We start from the raw sequence: 18,694 nt of genomic DNA on the forward strand, positions 1-18,694 counted from the left end.
AAGTTGGCCACAGCTCAAGAACGCTTCCCAGGGCACGCACAGCCGGCTCGGAAAATTACAATAAGGCAGGCATGGAGGCTGCTTCACTTCAGTGTAATGGATCTCGTTATAATTCCACACGAAACTCCAAGCCTTCAGTTCCATTTGCAGCGTTCAAGATTACTCATTAGCGAGCCAAAAACTCATGTGAAATTAAGAAAGTAAAACTATTATAAAGTTCATAGAAAGTTCCATATTAATTATAGCACATAAACCCTTCGTAACTTTATGGGTTTGTTCATGCTCCTTGCGCTTTATCCTCCCAGGGGATGCAACATGGGCCATAAAACTTTAACGCACGCAACAGCAAATCACAGCGAGCCTCTGTTCCGCCCCCACTCCCCAAACAACCCCCTCTGCTTCTCTTAACTGGATCTTAAATTTCCTGTGACCCAGGAAGGTGAATTTAGATCTCTGGGCCACTTAACGATCATAGTCTATCCACATAACACATCACTGGAGAATTCAGAAACGGCGGAACAGGCGTGGATCCAATGCCGATTTGCAGACACTTCGTACCGGATGTAAATATAAAGAATAAGCCCATAAAACCGCAAGCAGAAGTTTTATAAAGTCGCTTTTATGAAGTAATAACTCAGGTTGGCCGTTGGGTAAGCCACCCAACAGCAGAGGTGTCCCAGCACTGCCAACAGGTGGTTCTCCACAAACAGCTGCAGGGCTGCCATTCGCCACCTAAACGAACGGAGCTCAGGATGAGCAGAGCCGCCCTTCAGCCACCGCCGCCAGGAAGCAGAACCGCGGCTGCGCTGTGCAGTGGGAGCAGCCAGACCCACAGGGCAGCACTGAGCACACAGCGACCTGAGCTGCACTGACCCCAGCTGAGCAGCGGCTGCACGCAGCCAAGGATGTGCCTCGCTGCCAGCGCCGTGCCTCTCAGCCGGTCGGCATTTCCTCTTCCCAACAGCAAAACCAAACCAAATCTTCCTCTTCCAACAGCTTGCCTTCATTTTCCAATAGATTGCATGTGAATAAGATGAAACTAAAAGGGACCTGTATTCAGTCAGAAGAGATTGATGCAATTATTTTACGTTCTGCACGTATGGATGTTGATATTCGCTGGGTCCATCTATCCTGCACAAGTTGTGCTATATTGTTTCCACAAAAACCCACCTGTGACTTCCCTGGGTGGCAGCAAACAGAGCTCTGCTGGGTCTCCACATCAGACACAATGTATTCAGTGATTTTTCACAAGGGACAGATTGAGCTCTCAAGATTTGGAAACATACTTGGCAGGAAAAAAACCCAAAAGCCAAACACCCTCAATGCTACAATGCGACAAGAGCAGAAGGACGCCGGCTCTCCAGAGCTCTCCATGCCGGCTGTAGCAGCAGCATCACAGCGCCCGCAATCAGCCCCGCTCAGCACAGCCCCACGGCTGGCTGAGGACAGCCGCCCTGCCCCACAGCTGCAGCTCGAAGGGCTGAGCCAGCACTGCCGTCAGCCTGCAGGATTCAGAACAAGGCAGACGCAGCCCAAGGGCACAGGAAGCCACGAGACCCCCAAAATGAGAGGGAAAGGCCAACAAAACTCAGTGAGGTGAGGAGCAGCAAACACTGACGATGCACGAAGCTGGTGGAAGCATTTTAATTCAGAGGGCACCGCATTCCACAATGCTCTCTCCCAGCCTCGTTCCACTCCATGCAAAGTTTTTTCCCCTGCAGATATGTTTGGTTGATTGAAGCAGAGGGGACACCAACAAGGAAGGTCACATTCCTGCAGGCTGCCTGGGAAGCAGCAGCTCCTTCCTCCTCCCTGTCTCCTCCAGACAGGCCTTGGGATGGCTGCGAGTTTAGAAGGAAACTTCTAAGAATGGCAGCGATGTAAACTTCCCACCTACGCCTGAGACACAACCCAAAAACATTTGATGTAACCTCACTTTCATGTAAGACTTCCATTGTTTCCTGATACAGAAAATGAATTCCAAGTTACAACATCTGTAGGAAACCTTCCACAGTAGTTAGAGAACAGCAACCAAAGAAGCGAGTAAAAGTCTTTGGGAAGACCATTAAAAACGAGAGGTGCAGAACCAGGCTACAAACCCTGAGCTCTGCACAGACCCACGTCTTACATCAGTCATGTCCTGCACAGAACAGTTGCCCCCATAACAGCACAACTCAAAACCTGCCCACAAACACACGTGTTGTTCCACTGCTGTGGAATTGAGTTTGGCCAACCTCCCAAAGCTGCACTGCAGGCTCACAGAGTCCATGTGGATCCCAAACTCTGGCAGGCAGCAGTTTGGCTCTGCCACCAACAACAGAAATGTGGGCAACGCTTCAGCTGCTGAAATTCAGCAAAAAATTTGGGGCAAAGAATGCACAAAGCTGAACGTCCAACTCTGCTCCTTCACTGTGGCTGCCGGGTGGGGCAGCAGTGGGGCAGCACAGCCCAACCCACGGCAAGCAAGGATTTGTTTAAGTCCAAAAACGTTACACAACACTTCCACCGAGGGAGGTAAATATCTGTAAATATCTGCTGTTTAACAACAAAATCGAGAACGTTTGGGTTTCAAAAGGCATTGCTTGCCAAACTGCTACAGCATGCAAGAACAAAACCTGAGCAGTTGCCCAAATCTCCAACAACTCCCCCAGAACCATCATAGGTAACACCTAACTGAGCCCTGCTGAAACCCCTTCCTTGAACCACAGCTCACCGCTGCCTATTGAAGCTCCTGGCAGGGACTCTGAGGGGTGAATGGTTCCCATCCCAGCCCCTGAGAACACCGCAGGCCGGGCTGAGCTGTGCTGTGCTCTGTATGGAGCAGGGCCGGCCGCTCAGCCCTGCCACAGCAGGCCCAGAGCCCAGCAGCACCACGGATCCAAACCCTCAGCTACAACCCGACCAGCGTGAGCAGTTATTATGAGGAACACAATGAAAACGGCACCAAATAACAGGAAAGAAAGACCAATCCGGGTGTGCTTTGTTGGCAACCAAAGAACTGAAACTTCACCATTCAAACTACAAAGCCAAGATAAAAACCGACTCACTTCTGACATACACCAGCATCAACCAGCTGGCATTTTACTACTTCGGGGGAGTTATCATTCACATCGACGCAAATGAGGAAAGAAGAAGGCCCAGCATTTTCCAGACCACAGGAAAAATGGAACTAATGAATTTGGGAGCATCAAAGAGATGAATAAAAGATGAAACCAATGACATGCTCGTAATCACCGCCACTATTTAAAATTCAGATTTCTGTACAGCATTGAGGTTTCACCACGAGGGACGAGGAGGGGGCAAAAAGAAACCAAAGGCAGCACAGCTACGAACGGCCACAGCTCCATCCAAGGAAGGGAAATAATTCCCCAAAACAGTTAGAACAAAAAATCCTACAGAGGCAGAGTCGCAGCTCATCCCGAGAAGGGCTTTTCTGGCGGGAGCGGCCGATGCGTTTCGAGGCCGAGGATCTGGAGCGCACCCCAGCGGCGGGGCCGCACGGAGCGCCGTGCCCGGCAGCTCGCGGCGTCGGCGGGCATGGCCGGCGGTAGATCGGCTCGGGAGGAACGAAGCACGCGGAGCCGGTTACGCAACGCAGAGAAGCGGGAGGCGAAGCACCCCTCCTCGTAAGATGGAGGCCCCGAGGCCCTGCCGCTCGGCCCTCCGCCGCCCCCGGGATCGCCGCGGTCCCGCCGCCGTGGGGCGCCCCCTCCCGCCCGGCCCGAGCCCCGCCGGGGCGACCGCTGGGAGCGGACCGGGACAAACTCCGCCACCCTGCGCTCCGCCGGAGCCCGGCGCGAACTCGGCCCGGGACAGCGGCCGCCCGCCCGGAGCGCCACGCCGGGCACCGGCGGAGTGTCGCTACCCCCTCGCGGGCGCCCCGCTCGGCCCCGCCGCCAACTTTCGGCCGAGTTGGGCGCTGCGGCGCCGCGGGGTCGGCGCGGACGGCGCAGCGGCTCCGGTACCGCCCGCACTCACCTCCGCGGGCCGGCCGGGGCCTGCGGGCCGTGCGCTCCGGGGGGCCGCGCCGCTCCGCCCCTGCCCGCCCGCCGCCGCGGAGGCCGAACCACCCGGCTCGTCACCGGCGCGCGCCCGCGGGGCACGTGCGGCGGCGGGCACGGCGCGCGGCGGCGTTGCGGGCAGGCCCGGCCCGGCGGGGGGCGCGGGGCCGCGCGTGGCGCCGTGACCCCGGGCGGCGGCGGCGGCGGCGCGGGGCGGGCGGGAGCGGCCTCCATGTTGTCGGCGGGGGCACGTGCCGGCGGGCGGCGGGAGGCGTGCCCGGCCCGGCCCGACCGCGGGGCCCGCCGCACGCGGCCTGCCTGCCCGCCCGCCCGCTCGCCCGCTCGCCGCACATGGCCGCCGCTGCCGCCACCCCGGCCCCGCGGGGGCGCCCTCCGCCGCCACCGAACTTCGCGCTTCGGCCCCGGGTGCCGCCGCCCCGCGGCGGGGGCAGCGCGGGGGGCGGCGCGGAGGCCCGGCGGCGGCGCGGCGCGCGGCGCTTCGGGCGGCGCTCACCTTCCGGCTTGTTTTCGGCAGCCATTTCCCCTCCGCGCGCCACATCCTCCTCCGCCTCCTCGCGACCGGGACCCAGGCGCGCGCCGCCTCCTCCCGCTGCCGCCGCCGCCGCCGCCGCCGGGCCGGGCACCCCGCGCGCACGGCGCACACCCCGCGCCGCCCATTGGGGGAGCCGCCGCACTGACACCCGCGGCGGCCAATCGCGGCGGGCCGGGGGCGGGCGGCCGGAGGGGATGGGCGCGACGGACGGCGCCGCCCGCCAATGGGCGCCCGGCGGCGCCACAGCGACACGCGCCGCAGCCACTCGGCGGCCGCGCCGGGAGGACGTGCGGGCGGGACGCGGCGCCGCACTGATGGCCGCGGCGGCCACTCGGGAAGCTGCTCCGCGCGAGCGACGGCCGCCGGAGCCAATCGCGGCGCGCGCGGAGAGGGACTCCGCCGCTGACGCACGGCGCCGCCGGCCGCGGCAGCCAACGAGGAACGGCCGCCGACGGAGCGACGGCGCACGGGCCCAATGGGGCGGTGGGAGGGGGCGGACCCCCGCCGCCGCTCCCGCCCCGCCCATTGGCTGCCGGCGGCCCGACAGGCGCACGCCCCGCGCCCCTAACCCCAAACAAAGGCGGCGATTGGCGCGCCGTGCCGCCCCGCCGCCAATCCCCGCCCGGCCGGTGGTCGCGGGCCTCCCGCACGGGCACGGCGGGCCGGGCGCCAAGACCCCGACCCGTGGGACCCCGGCCCACGCCGCGCCCCGCCGCTCGCCGTCCGCGTGAGCGGGGATGTCTCGCAGCTCCGCACACCCGCATTGCCCGCGCGGCGGTACCGGAGGGCGGCACGCACGGAGCCGCGCTGAGCACCGGAACGTGGCACGGCCCCGCTTCCACCGGCCCCGTTCCGCTCCTTGCCCTTCGCGGGTGGGCCGCTGTGCGTTCAGCAGTTAGCGAACATTAAAAGACTGTCCTGACATTATAGTGAAAGCTGAAAAGTTTACCAAGGAAGCAAATGAAACCCGACACGTGCGAGGCCTTCAGGAGCCAGGGGGCTCCTCACGTGTAAGAGACTTCGGGAGATGTAAGAAGAGCGGAGCGGGCAGCAATGAGCCGCGCCGGCTGCGGCAAATCCTGCGGGATGCAGCGGAGGGAAGGTGAGGCACACAGCTGCCACCCCCTGCCGTGTGCTCCTCAACTCAGGACAGCGCTGCTCCACCTCCAGATTGCTGCCATCGAATGAAAAGCTAACGGCCCGTTCCGTGGCTCCCCCCGAGCTCTGAACGGCTCCCTGAGGAGTTCTGCTGCCTCCGAGCACTCGGAACAAAGCCGCGGGCCAGCAGCGGTCCCGAGCTCGCTGCAAGTTAAGCCTCACTTCAGGAAATAATGGCCAGGAGATCAATGCTGTCTGCCTTCTTAGAATTGGATGTCAAGGAGCTTTTGCTGTAAAGAGTCTCCCAAGAAACAAAGTAAATTGTTCTGTCCTTTTAAAAATGGAAAAGGCCTTGCAAGAGTGATGTATTATTTGCCTGGCTGAGTTCTGTCTCCATCTCATCAAAGCCTGACGAGCACTGCCACTTCTGCCTGCTGGAGCAGCTCAGTGTAACTGGACCACATCTAATGCCTGCACAATGCAAATGAAGATTGAAACGGTTGTTTCCTTTGATGTGCCTGAGCGCTCAAAAAGGATATTTTCCTTTCGACTCTCATGAGAATGGAACTTCTTTAAAAAGACCTGTTGACTTTCTGCTTTTGTTAAGGTCTGAAGCCATCCCCGAGCCAAGGCAAAAGATGAGTGTGGTAGGATGGGTCTCTTGTAAGAGAGAAGAAAAGAAAATTCCTTTTTCCTATTTCCAGCAACTGTTAATCTTGTGGAGCGTGAAAGGCACATTGCTACAGAGGCTTCAGGACAGCAGGGACTGCTGACAGTCACACAGCTGATCTAGAATAGTTTGTATGAGAAATGTACACAAACATTAATGCATCAGTGGGATCCGCTATAATTGCTTTCCTTCAGATGTTCAAGATGCCCTGAAGGCTGGTGTTCACAAGGGGCAAGAGCTTCTTCCACTTGAATATTCAAGCAAGATTACCTAACAAGAAAGAGATGAGCTAAAAAGTAGAGCTCTCAGCTGAAAAGATCCCCCTTTGCTGCCCACAGCAGTGCTCTTCAGGCTGTGCTGAAGCCAGTGCTTGTGGCTGAAACACAGGCCAGCATCTGGGGCACCACGAGAGCCTGGATGACAACTGTTGCCATGAACAGATTTCCAGTTCCTTTCTGGGAGGCCAGCACAAACAGTTCCTTCAGCCACAGCCCTCACTGCACTGTTCACCTGCAGATTCTTGAGAACAAATAACCATAAGGTACTCCACGTGGGGTTGGACCTTGAGATCACCACACACATATTAAATGCAAGGTCAGCTACACATGGGCTCAAGAATGTCCAGGTCTTCCTTCTCTTCAAAGCTAAAGCAGTTCCTTATGTGCTTCAGTGGCTCATTACAGTAATGAGGTCCATGTGGCCTGATTGACAAGGTTGTTTAGGACACCAGCTGCCTCCCCTCAGCATTGCAAGCTGGGGAAGAAGGAACTTCCACTTGATTCAGAAACAGCTCAACTTCTAGAAAATACCATGAACTTCTGTGGGGCTCTGTGCAGCATCCCTGGGAAGGCTGTCTGGCTTTCTAGATCCTTCCTGGTCTGCAACAATGGGAACTTACATGGATAAAGATGAGTATTTTCAGGTGGTTCCAGAAATAATGCACTACTGTCACATACGGGCTAAAGAACTTGTTTCTCTTTCTTAATGTAAGCTTTCACACCAGGAGGAATAAAAACTAATAAACTGAAATCTTTTGTATCTGAAACTATGTGATTTTAACAGTAGCACAGAAGGGATTCCAGCAAGGTGATCTACGTGACATAAGATGCACCTTGAACGTGGCTTCTTCACCAAACACACCAGCAGTCCCAAATAATTTCATGCAATTCCTTGCACGACAAAGAAAGCAGCACCTCCATTTAAGTACTGCTGGCACCTTTAAAGGCTCCCAGCTCCTTCTTATTTGAAACTATGGTTTAAACACTATTGAAGCATTGAGGTACTGACCCACAAAAGACTCTTGTATGTATGGTACAGGATAATCTGAGGGTCATCTAGGGCACAAACGTGCAGCTACCTCCAGCTGATAAGCAACAGGAACACAGATGTGCCAGCAGTTTTGCAGTTTGAATCAAGAATAATTTTTAATGGTATACTCATAAATGCTTCTACTGCTCTGTTTGTTTTTGTTTATGAGGGAGGTAAAACACCAAGACGGTCCTGAAAAAAATAACTGTCATTTCATAACAGGTGTGGGTCTGGCTCGGTTAATTGATAATTTGGCAAGCATAGTTATCTGCAGAAGTCAAACTGTAAGGAATACATTCAAATGCCCTGTTATGGATATTCAGCAAATTCTACATTCACAGTTGCTATGGCAAGCATCGAAAATGAAAACAATTCAGACAGTTTTAATAACTATAATGACAGCATTGGAACCCCATTTCTTTTGAATCGTTTGCACAGTTACTCCATGATTTAGAAGCAAGGAATGCAAAGTGTTCTTACAAAAAAAAAAAAAGTCCTGTAAAAATCTGTGTAAATAGAGATGTTTTAAAACCTCCACAATGACAAAATCAATGTTTTTGCCCTTTCCTCTCTCTACCTAAAGAATCAAAAGCTGTTTTTTTCTAGGAGGAAAAAAACCCCACAAAACTCAACACGTATGCATAAATCCAATGCTACTTCAGTGTATTTGTGAGGCATAATTCTCAAGCTCAAGCCAGTTCATCAGATCATCAAAACGAGGTAAATATCCCCAAACAAGCATCTCTCCAGAAAGGTCTTCCACAGACACGTACTCTATTTAAGACTCTGCCTTCCAAATAATGGCCTAAAAGCACTGGATCACTCGTGCTGGATGGAACCCACAGCACAGCAGGGAGTCGGGCAATTCCCAAGTTCCGGGGTTCGCACACATTCTCCTCCCATTCCTACTGCAATTCTGAGCCCATTTATTACTCTCAAACACAAACTACACTCAAATAATCCCTGGTAGAGCTCTGCAGACTAGAAGAAATTTATAGGAAACTGAACTGTAGCGCAGCTCAGGAGCCCAAAGCTTTGCAACAGACCTTGGACAAAAGGTATTTTTGCTGGGCAAAGCCCAGTGAAGGTTTTGTAGACACTTCAGCCAGCAGCCTCAGCTCAAAACACAGCATTCACCCACCTCACCAAAACCAGCAGCACGCTTTGCTCCTGGCACTCAGTCTGGGGAAAAGCACACGGCCAATGAGGCAGTTTGCTGGCGCCCCATTTATCCTGGTGCCACTTCAAACACCTTCAGAAGTTACAACCTGCCGGCTTTGCTGCAGCCACAGCAGCAGGGCGATGCCAGCCGTGCACGCAGTGCTGCAGGCCCAGGGCTCCTCCTAGGGCAGTCCTTCGGGCTTCATTTCTGCTCTGGATTGGGGCACACTCCTTCACTTTGGTGCACTGTGGATGCTCCAAGCACCCCGTAGCACTAAGAGAATTACTATTGGTGTAACATACACTCATAAGCCAGATAGAGGAGAAAAAACCTAAAATATGAGGTAAATTAAAGCTTCCAACTAAGGGGATTTACCAGGAAGTCACCATAAACTTCAGATAATTTATTTTTTCAATTCTGCTGCAACTTCCTCCAGTTCTTCTGGACAAGCCGTTAGATGCGACAATTCAAAAAACCGAAGAAAATGCCTATTGACCATTATATCAAATTCTAATTTTAGCCAGAAAAAAATAATTAAGCAGTGATTTACTCTGGTAGTCAACTTATATTAACATTTTTTCCCCCTATTTATGTAATTCTGGCAAAATCTAATAATATATACAAGGCTCATAAATGCTGGCTAGATTTAGTAAAGACAATTTCCTACGCTATATTTGGGACATTTCTCTTTGCATTCTGTTATAAGAAGACAATCAAATTATTTTGTTTAAGGAGGTAACATGACTGCCGTCCACAGTGGTTTCATTTATAATTTTAGGGTGGCCTTCAATAAGGTACATCCAGGAATACATTTTATTTATTTTAAAGCTGTCACCATGAAACAAGCTGCATATGCTGGCTGTTACTGCCTGGGAACGTTTTCACTCCTGCATCCAGCATCTGTCATCTGCAGAAATGCTTCTGCTGCCTGAGAAGCAAGAACCAAGAGTAAATCCTTCAGCCAGCACAGCAGTACTGGAGGAAAAGGGCACGTTCTGCAATTGTTACTTTCTCCTCACCATCTTCAAGATGCTGTAATCTTCAGGTTAGTTTGCTATTTCCAGCAACAGTTGAAGCAAACACAATGGGAAGTATGTTCAAAGCCCAAATCCCTCAAGGTGTACGACTAAATTTCTGTTCCTACCTTTATTTAAATGCCTTTTCCAAGACACTTAACTCCTCTGAAATTGGTCTGCTGTCTGTATTAACTGAATAAAAATGGATTTAGGAGCCAAACTTTAGTCACTAAGGTATGACAGTGTCAGCCTCAGGCACTGCAAACACAAGAATGAGTAATGGAAGGAGACAAAAAGAACTGAAGAGAAAACTGATGACAGTAGTGGAGAGGCAGAAGATGCTGAAAGCCACGTGGATTCAGGAACTGAAAGCCAGAGAAAGTCAAATTGAACTGAGTCAGCCTGCTCCCGAGGAGCTTCCATGACAGCACTACCAGCCTCTGCCCTGCAGTTAGCAAACCAAGGCTTCAGTCACACACTGCTGGTATTTACTCTGCACACACAACAATAATGCCCTATAATATCCTTTGTCTTCCTGTTGGGCTCACGGTGGTAAGCCAGATGGATTTGATGACCACTGTAGAGTTCCTCCAACTGAACTCTTCTAACACAGAAGTGCCATTAACGAACAAGAAAATCCTCAAGGTTTTCAGATAAGCAGCATTATCATTGAAACCATCATCTCATTTCTTTAAGGGACTCAGCCAAGACTGGGATTCTGCCATGCTATAAATTCACAATGAGAAGGAACTTCCCTTACAATAAATGTTTGTTTATGAATAGATAAACCAAATGGAAGCACAATTCCAGTATCACAAACCAGAATCGACTGGGGCCTGCTGACAGCAGCGCTATGGCAGCACAGCTGCTTGAATCGCCTGGTGCCCGTCTGGAGCCTCAGGGCACAAAACCTCCCAGTTATTGATAGAGTCCCATGTTATATAAAGTATCTCAGCTCAAGACAGCATGGGGGTAAAACTAGGAATGCTGTCAGAACTGCTGGGCAAGGACAGGATACCCCTGGATATCCCTCCACAGACAGTGCTTTTTATTGAACTAAGAAGTGAAAACACCTTATGAAGTCTGTGAACCTTATCAGTGCTAAGTGATATGCACTATCTTTTTTTTTTTTTTGGACAGTGTCATTCTGTATTTAACATTTACCTAAAGGACTGTTTGTAAGGGAAATAGCACACGTGCTCCAAACACACACGTCAGCATATCCTCCACCACATGATGGCCACTGCCTTCTCTTTACCCTGCTTACCTCTGCAGAAAAGCCTGCCATGCACATTTCACAGCTTGCTCCAACTGACCACAACTTTCTCATTCCCACTGCAATGGCAACACCAACACCAAGCAATGCTACAGCACCAGCCATGGATCAGATGCTACCAACCACCTGTAGGGACCACAGAATCAGCTTTAAGGCAACTTCCACCAGCTCCTCAGAAAGGGAACACACCTAAAATTAACAAGTGCTCCTCAAGAAAAGGATTATGCATAAAATTTATTCTTTTTTAATCTGGTAATAGAACCATTAGTATTAGAATTAGCTTTTCTTCTTGGAATGACATCTTTCCACTTCCATCTCTGATTAAGCAGCACAACCCGTGCCCCAGTATTTCACCATTTGATTTTGACATCTCTCTTGCTTTAAAGAAAAAGCAGGAAAATAAGATACTAAAACTATAAATTAATCTGTGAGATAATAGACTGCAAAAATCAACTGAAAAATGCAAAAAGTGAGCAGATTTTATCACATTAATTAGCACAGTAATGAAAACAGGTGGACACCTGGACCATGAGCCTGAAGAGCACACTTCAGGTCTGGACCTGCTACATCTGCTGTGAATTTAAGCATAGCCCAAAGGCTGCATTTACTCATGGTGTATTCAGCACTAAAACCTTACAGCTCGGGTCAAAATCTGGGGGATGAAATTATACCCTTAACCTCAAGAATCCACCACAATCCAAACAACTGCGTTTTACACAAACAATACGAAGGCAGGACTGCCGGCACGCAGTGGCTACCTGGAAACAATCTAAGCAAAGCACGTGAGGCAGCAGGAAGCTCCTGGCACAACACTGCAATCCACTGCAGCCCTCAGGACTGAGATGGACACGTGAGCATCCTCCTTCCTTCACAGCTGCAGCTGGACAGCACTTGTGTGCTTGAGCTCTGCCAGTCTTGTGGGCCATGCTTTGCAATGACAAACATCACATCTCTCTGGTCTCATGAACGTACATAATTTTACCCCAAACCTTTGCCTTCAGGCAGCATATTTGACTTTTCACATGGTGTGAGCCCTAAAAGGAGTAAAAGAAAGGTTACACTGCAGTAGAGAACAAAAAGCATTTAATTAATCCCAAAGTGCTCACTTCTGTGAGAAAACAGAGCACACTGGAACTCTGTCCTTACTGAACTAGATTTGTGGAGCTATTTCTTATAGGGCTAAATCATAGGTTTTTTCCACAGACTTCTATTGAGATTCTCATTCTGTTTCATTCAGGCCATATAGGTATTCCCACTAGAGGTATGTTTTTTACAGACAATGGTGATTAAGAAATGCTGAGAACACTCTTCATCCCTCACCAGGTGCAATGGCATTTGAAGAAATATGTTCTAGATCATCATTTGTACTTTTTTTTTTTGCTTGTGTATTAACTCTGCAAAAGCTCTTATTTTCTGATTACACACAAGTCATTAGCCACACCAACCCCATAAAGCAGTGCACGAGGGCGCATACACATCATCTATTACAGGAAATCCTGTGTTATCTGTCTTAGAACAAGCAAAGAGAAAAATAATCCACTCCTTTTGTAACTCTATAATGTGATGGAAAACAGCAATGACAGAGGGGTAGCAGAGTCCCAGGCTGCAGCAAGTAAGGACAAGCCTAAGTGCAGCAGCCATGGATGCAGAAAGAAAGGGAATAAAGCTGCTTACCTTTGGAAGGCCTCAGGTACACCGGGATCTCCAGGAAGAGATGCTCTCACCTCCACTGCCAACCCTTAAATGAGGGCTGGGAAGGGGAGGATCCTGGCTCCCCCCTTCCAGTTACTCAAATATATTGCATGCACCTCAGCAACCCTGGGCTGGTCCTGCCTTCCCACCAGGTGCTCCATGCTGCTTCAGGCCATGACTTAACATTTCTGCTACGCCTTTGCTTTCTAACAGTTACCTGCTTTACTCTTAAAAAAAAAAGTATCCTTAGTAAGGATGAAATCAGTTGGAAGTAGACAAGTTGTGTGGCAGATTATTAATACTCAGTAATTTACAATTTCAAAATTGACAAGCCCATGAAACTGAACACTCCAAAAATGGAAGGATTCTATCTGCTCCTCCTCCAACCTCCTGTGACAGTGAGGGTGAGGTCTTCAAATGCAATGACAAAGATTTTGTCTGACAAACCACTTATGGAGGAGTGATGACAGTGAACTTTACGATCCAAGTATGTAAGCGACTCACATTCTTGTCTTGCATGCTCACAAGTGGTGAGGGGAGGCATGCAGCTCTCAACTCCTGCACGCAGGTCTTTCTCAGATAGGCACCTTCCTTCACCACCTCTATCAAACCGTGCCACCTGCGTGATCTCCCACTGCTGTCACCAGCCCCAGCAAGCAGGAGAGTAAGCAAAATAGAAGGCATATTTCCCAGTTCTCCCCAACTGCAAACCTGAATACTAACAAGATGGAGGGGAGAAAACAAACTAAAATCTATAGGCTACCCGGCAGGCTGTCTGTCCTCAGGGTCATATAATGCACCACGTGCTGGGAAACAGCAGAAGTGAGGAGCTGGCAACATCCAAAGCACAACGCCTGTAGAAGTGATTATTCTGATGCCAAATCTGGTCCTATCTGAGCTTCCAGCCACTGCTGAGTTGACAGCACATGCAGCAATGCCAGAGCTGGCAGAGACGATGCTGAACACAGCTAGTGGCTACTGGCCACCTTAAAGCAGCAGCACCGAGCATTTCCTTGACCCAGTGTCTAATGGCATCAATAGGAAAGTTCCTGTATACGGTGCTCTTTGTCAGAAGCACAGCAGATACTGAGAGACAACTCCCCACCCCCTGCTTCACCTTTGCCTCAGACTGCTGTGGTGCTGGCTTCACAGGGGCTGGAGCAGAGCAACCTGCAGTCACAGCCCTGGGAAAGCAGCACGGACACAGCACACATCAGCACTGACCACGCTCCAATTAAGGGTTACAGAGCAATGGTGAAGAATGTCATACCTCAAAGCACATCACAGATTCACATCAGAGTTCATACAAACAGCTGAATAACATTCCAACAGCCTTAACATTCACACGTGCACAAAAAGAAGGAAAAAACAATCAGATCTACCAAAATATGGAATGACAACAGTGATTTACTTGTTCATATTTTAAGAACACCTGAATTCTCAACTCTGGTGTTATCAGATTAAAAACTAGATGTTGTGTATATCAACCATACAATAGCTTATACCACTTATAACCACAAACAAAGTATTCCCAATAAAATTGTTTATATATATTTCAAGCATAGGTTACATTTCCCAAACAGCACAGGGCAGACTACTACATTGGCACTAAAGGAACTGAAGCAGCTGTTGTTCCTACAGAGCAAGGACTTCAGCACATCCTATAGCATCCAGAGCTACTTATTGACAAAAATGGGAAAGCATTTCCACTAAATTGAGGCAAAAATAAAACATAATATTGAGCCCAATTAATATTTTCATTGGCACAGCAGAAATTAACTTCTCATACAGCTATTCTGCTAGAGATAAGTTGGAGACTCATTTTGGAGATGGAAGAGCTGGTAGGGAATACAAACTCCTACTTCCAGCTACGACCACAGCTCAAAACACAAAGAGCTATTAGTGGAAAATGGTTTCTTTAAGTCATTCCTATACATTTCCTACTACTGAAGATTTTCTTGTTCCCTGCCAGTTCCTTCCACCACTTTTGCTGCCACTGGTGAAATATAACCAAGGCCTTTCTACTCCATGGCTCTGTGCAGGTGTGATTAAATCCACTTCCCAAAGCCTAAGCGGACTATCATGCCTCGGTTATAATTTCTCAGAACCAAAGTGCTAATAAGCTAATAAGCTAATAAGCACTTGGGAGCACCTCACCAATATGAACACAAAACACAGCAAAAGCAATCAGAGTAGCAGCAAGCAATTCACTCTTTGTGGAGGCAACTTGCTTGCAAGACATTTCAATCATTTTAACCACGTGTATCTGCCCAGGCTTAGGTCAGAAGTCAGAACAGCCAATTACTGCATGGTCACCTGAGGAGAACAGCGCCGGATGCAAATTAACTGGCCAAGTTAATCTCATTTCTTTTTTGTTCTCATCACAAAATACTGCAGCAAACAACCCAGCATGAGCAATTTGACAGTGTCACCTGCAGGGTAGGATGAAACAGTTGCTGGATCTGCAAGAACGTTCATGCAAGGGCACACGTGTGAGTGGTGGGAACTTGTAGGTATGGAACAGCGTAACTTTGGGGAAAACCTGGCTCAGGAAAAGTAGGTCAAGAGTGAGGTGTCACTAAAACTTCATGCAAAATTGAGGAGGTGGGAACTCAAAACTCAGCTACGGTTGGAGGGAATGTGTCATTTGCCTCATGAGGGAAGGTAACATAAGTCCTACAGGCTCCAAAATGCACTCAATTAGCTGTTTCTTTTACCTTTTTGTTCTACCCAGCATTTCTTCAAGAGCACTGTCATCTCTGGCTTTGGCATCCTACTCATCATCTATGAATTCATGTTGCCGTTTCCTTCCTGAAAGGAAAAAGTCCCATAGTTAGTCACCTGCTAGACAGAGGAAAGGACAACTTTGACAGTATCTTTGCCACTGTTAGAGTCTGAAGACCATTGCTCCTCAAGCAGACAGGACTGCAAGTTGTGTTCTCTTTTAACATCGTTTACCCTAAATTCTCTGAGCAGCCTGTGCTGACTCTAGAAACTTACCCCAATTTTACCTGTAAGCAGCTGAAAAGCAGCCAGACACGCCTGGAAAGAAGGAGCAGGACAATGACTCACCCAGACTAAAGAACTCCCAGCAACAAGAGAGGTTTGTGCCAAGCAAATGGCTTTGTTTTATTTTATAGCATTCTGAAAGTGTTAGTCTATAAGAAGCAGAATTAATACAACACAGAAAACAACACAATGTTAGCAAAGTCTCCTTTCCAAATCACATGAGTCAAATTAAAAATAAAACTAGACAATTGTACAAAGAGGAGACAAAAAAATCAATTTTCTCAAAGAGATAACATGAGGGACTCCCATAGGGGTTGGCAAATTCTGGAAGAGAGAAAAAGATTATATTTTATGGGAAGAGATTCAATAACCATTCTTTTCCCATAAAGCTAGTGATGGAGGATTGTCACTGCTCCATAGACACACTGTGCACATTTCAGGACAACGGTAACAGAAAATCAATAGCATCTTTTATATGTGAAAGGACATTATCTCTATGGACTCCTAATACTAACAAATTGGGCCATGGAAGACCTGTACTAAAATGCAGCAGTGGCTGCTGATCTGGCTGCAGGAGAGGGGCAGCACGCTGTCCTACATCTGCGGACGCTTTGTTTTGTGTTGTTTGCTTTCAAAGCAATAACTCAGTTCAAAGCTTCACCTTTCACTAAAGCCAAAGAGCCCCCAGATGACGCTACATTAAAGTCTAAGTTGGACCCCGGCTGCTCTGTTGCTCAAAAGCACCATCAGCATACATCTCTCCTCATTGGCTGTAATCATTAGGAGGGAGGAATTTCATCAGGTGGTAACTTGACAGCATTGACAAGCTCAGCTAAATTGATGGCATCTTCTGCTTTTCCCCTCCACTGATCCAAGATAGACCCCAAATTAATATCAGCAAAAACGCTGTGTGGGGGCAGATTTCCAGGGATGACTGCGTGATTCCAGGAAGCTGCCAAACAAGGGCCAGCACACACTGGCCACTCTCACCAGAGGAAGATGGGCATCACTGAGCCCACCAACACCTGACCCTACTTTGGGAACTCTGCACTTCAAGCTAAGCACAGCAATGCTCAGTGTAATGCTATAATAGGAGGGAAAGCGCTGCAATAATAGCAGGGTAGCAAAGTCTCTGGCTACAGCAAATGAGAACAAGCCCAAATGCAGTAATGAAGGAAAAGAGCTGCTTACCTTTGGAAGGCCTCAGCTACGCAAGCATCTCCAGAGAGATCCCCTCACTTCCACAGCCAACCCTTACACGAGGGCTGCGAAGGGGAGGATCCTGGCTCCAGCCCTTCCATCACTCAGAACATTGCATGCACCTGAGCTCCCCTGGGCTGGCCCTGCCTTCCCTCCAGGTGCTCCATCACTGCTTCAGGCTGTGACTTAGCACTGCCACTACACTCAGTGGCATCCCTTTCTCAGTGCAGGCTCTGAACAGAGCACATGCTTTATAAGCAGAAAAGAAACAAAGACATCACAGCTTAGGGAAAAAATAATAATGCGAGTTTCTTTGATTGGAATGGTCCAGACTAAAAAGAGCAGTTCTGTGTGAGGGGGAAACATGCCCTTAGGTTGCGACCTAAGAAGAAACCAGTGAGGCTGCTCACAGCTTCCAACAGCAGCGCACCAGGCAGAAGCTGCAGCCACCTGAGAACACAGGAGCTGCTAAACCCCACATCTGACTCTTGGCATCTGCAGCTCTCATCACAAAGGCTGCACCCCACAGAGCACCACGATGCCTTCCTGGGCACCGCCAGCATCCTGCAGAGCAGTGTGGACAAGAGACTCCACACCCAGAGCCAGAACTCGGCAACTCGGAAAAGCTCAATAAATACCTTTTTTCCCCTTGCAAAGTAACCTTTGTAACCTTTTCCTACAGCAGTTACTTTTCTTCCATTTAGCTTAATATTCTAAAGAGAAGTCTCCAGATGCTTAGAAAGCACAGTTCATATTTAGCTCACTAAAGTCATATAGCTCTTTTCCTATGCTTCCCTGCCAAGATGTGACATCTGTGGACCGTTCCCAGAAATTGCCCCTGAATCATCCGTGATGCACACAAAGCAACGGCAGAGCTGGCAGCGGGCAGCAGCGTCGTTCAGGAACACGTCAGGTCGGCCCAGCAAGGGCAAGGATTCCCAGTCACGCTGCCGCCGATATCCCTACGAGCCACGCCGTTCCCACGCGGCATTCGAAACAGCGTAGCACGGACCGGACTCGAACCGTCCGGCTACAGACCGGGGCAATTCGCATCCTGGGAATCGGAGCGGTCTCTGCATCTTCAGTCTTTGAAACCACGTGGGAAAAACGCTTCCAACAGGCGGGAGCCAACCCGCCCCCGTGCCGAGCCTACACGGGAACGGAACGCGATTCGACCCGGGCCAGCCGCAGTTCGGGAAGGGAAAGCAGACCCAGCTTCCCGTCAGAGCACGGCGGGGCTACGAGGGGCGTCCCGGAGCTCCGTCCGAGCACAGAAGCGCTGCGGGACCAAGCAGCGCCCGCACGGAGCGGCACCGCCCCCTCCCCGTGCGGAACGCAGCGCCCGGCCGCGGGTCGCGCCGCCGCCGAACTGCTCCGCCGCTCCCCGTCGGTGCTCGAGCCCGGGCCCGGCCCCGCCGTGCCGAGAACGGACGCCGCGCCCCGCCAACCCGCGCCCCGCCAACCCGCGGCCGCCAACGGGCGGCGCCGCGCCGGATCCCGGAGCGCTGCTCCCGCCGCGCCCCGGAGTGGAAACCGAACCGCGACGCACAAAGGAACCGCGAGGAGAGAAGCACCCGGCAGGCACCGGGCCGAGCACTCACCGCGGGATCCGCGCCCGCCGCCGCGCGCCGCGTTTCACGGCTCCCGGGGCGGGGCCCGCCCGCGCCTGCGCACTCGGCCAGGCCGGCACGCGGCCCCGCGCGCACGCG

At 50.7% G+C, this 18,694-nt stretch overlaps 1 protein-coding gene across 14 annotated transcripts in view; it reads right to left on the bottom strand.

Annotated features, from left to right (window-relative positions):
• The window catches only part of CAMTA1 (calmodulin binding transcription activator 1), a 222,429-nt gene extending 203,751 nt beyond the window's left edge, over window positions 1-18,678 (bottom strand). For 4 of the 14 annotated variants that reach the window (XM_052691940.1, XM_052691938.1, XM_052691936.1 and 1 more), the window contains exons 1-2: window positions 18,587-18,677; window positions 15,494-15,587 (exon numbers count right to left, since the gene is read on the bottom strand). In XM_052691940.1, coding sequence (XP_052547900.1) covers window positions 15,494-15,560 — 67 coding nt within the window. In that variant the 5' untranslated portion in view covers window positions 15,561-15,587; window positions 18,587-18,677. Of the gene's footprint in view, window positions 1-4,515; window positions 4,646-15,493; window positions 15,588-15,776; window positions 18,018-18,586 lie in introns of those variants that run through there. The other 10 variants (XM_052691943.1, XM_052691947.1, XM_052691942.1 and 7 more) reach the window with 3 other exon arrangements.
• Window positions 18,679-18,694: the final 16 nt, after the last annotated feature.

This window comes from Tympanuchus pallidicinctus, unplaced genomic scaffold (assembly GCF_026119805.1).
Source record: "Tympanuchus pallidicinctus isolate F22 unplaced genomic scaffold, pur_lepc_1.0 scaffold29, whole genome shotgun sequence".
NCBI lineage: Eukaryota > Metazoa > Chordata > Aves > Galliformes > Phasianidae > Tympanuchus > Tympanuchus pallidicinctus.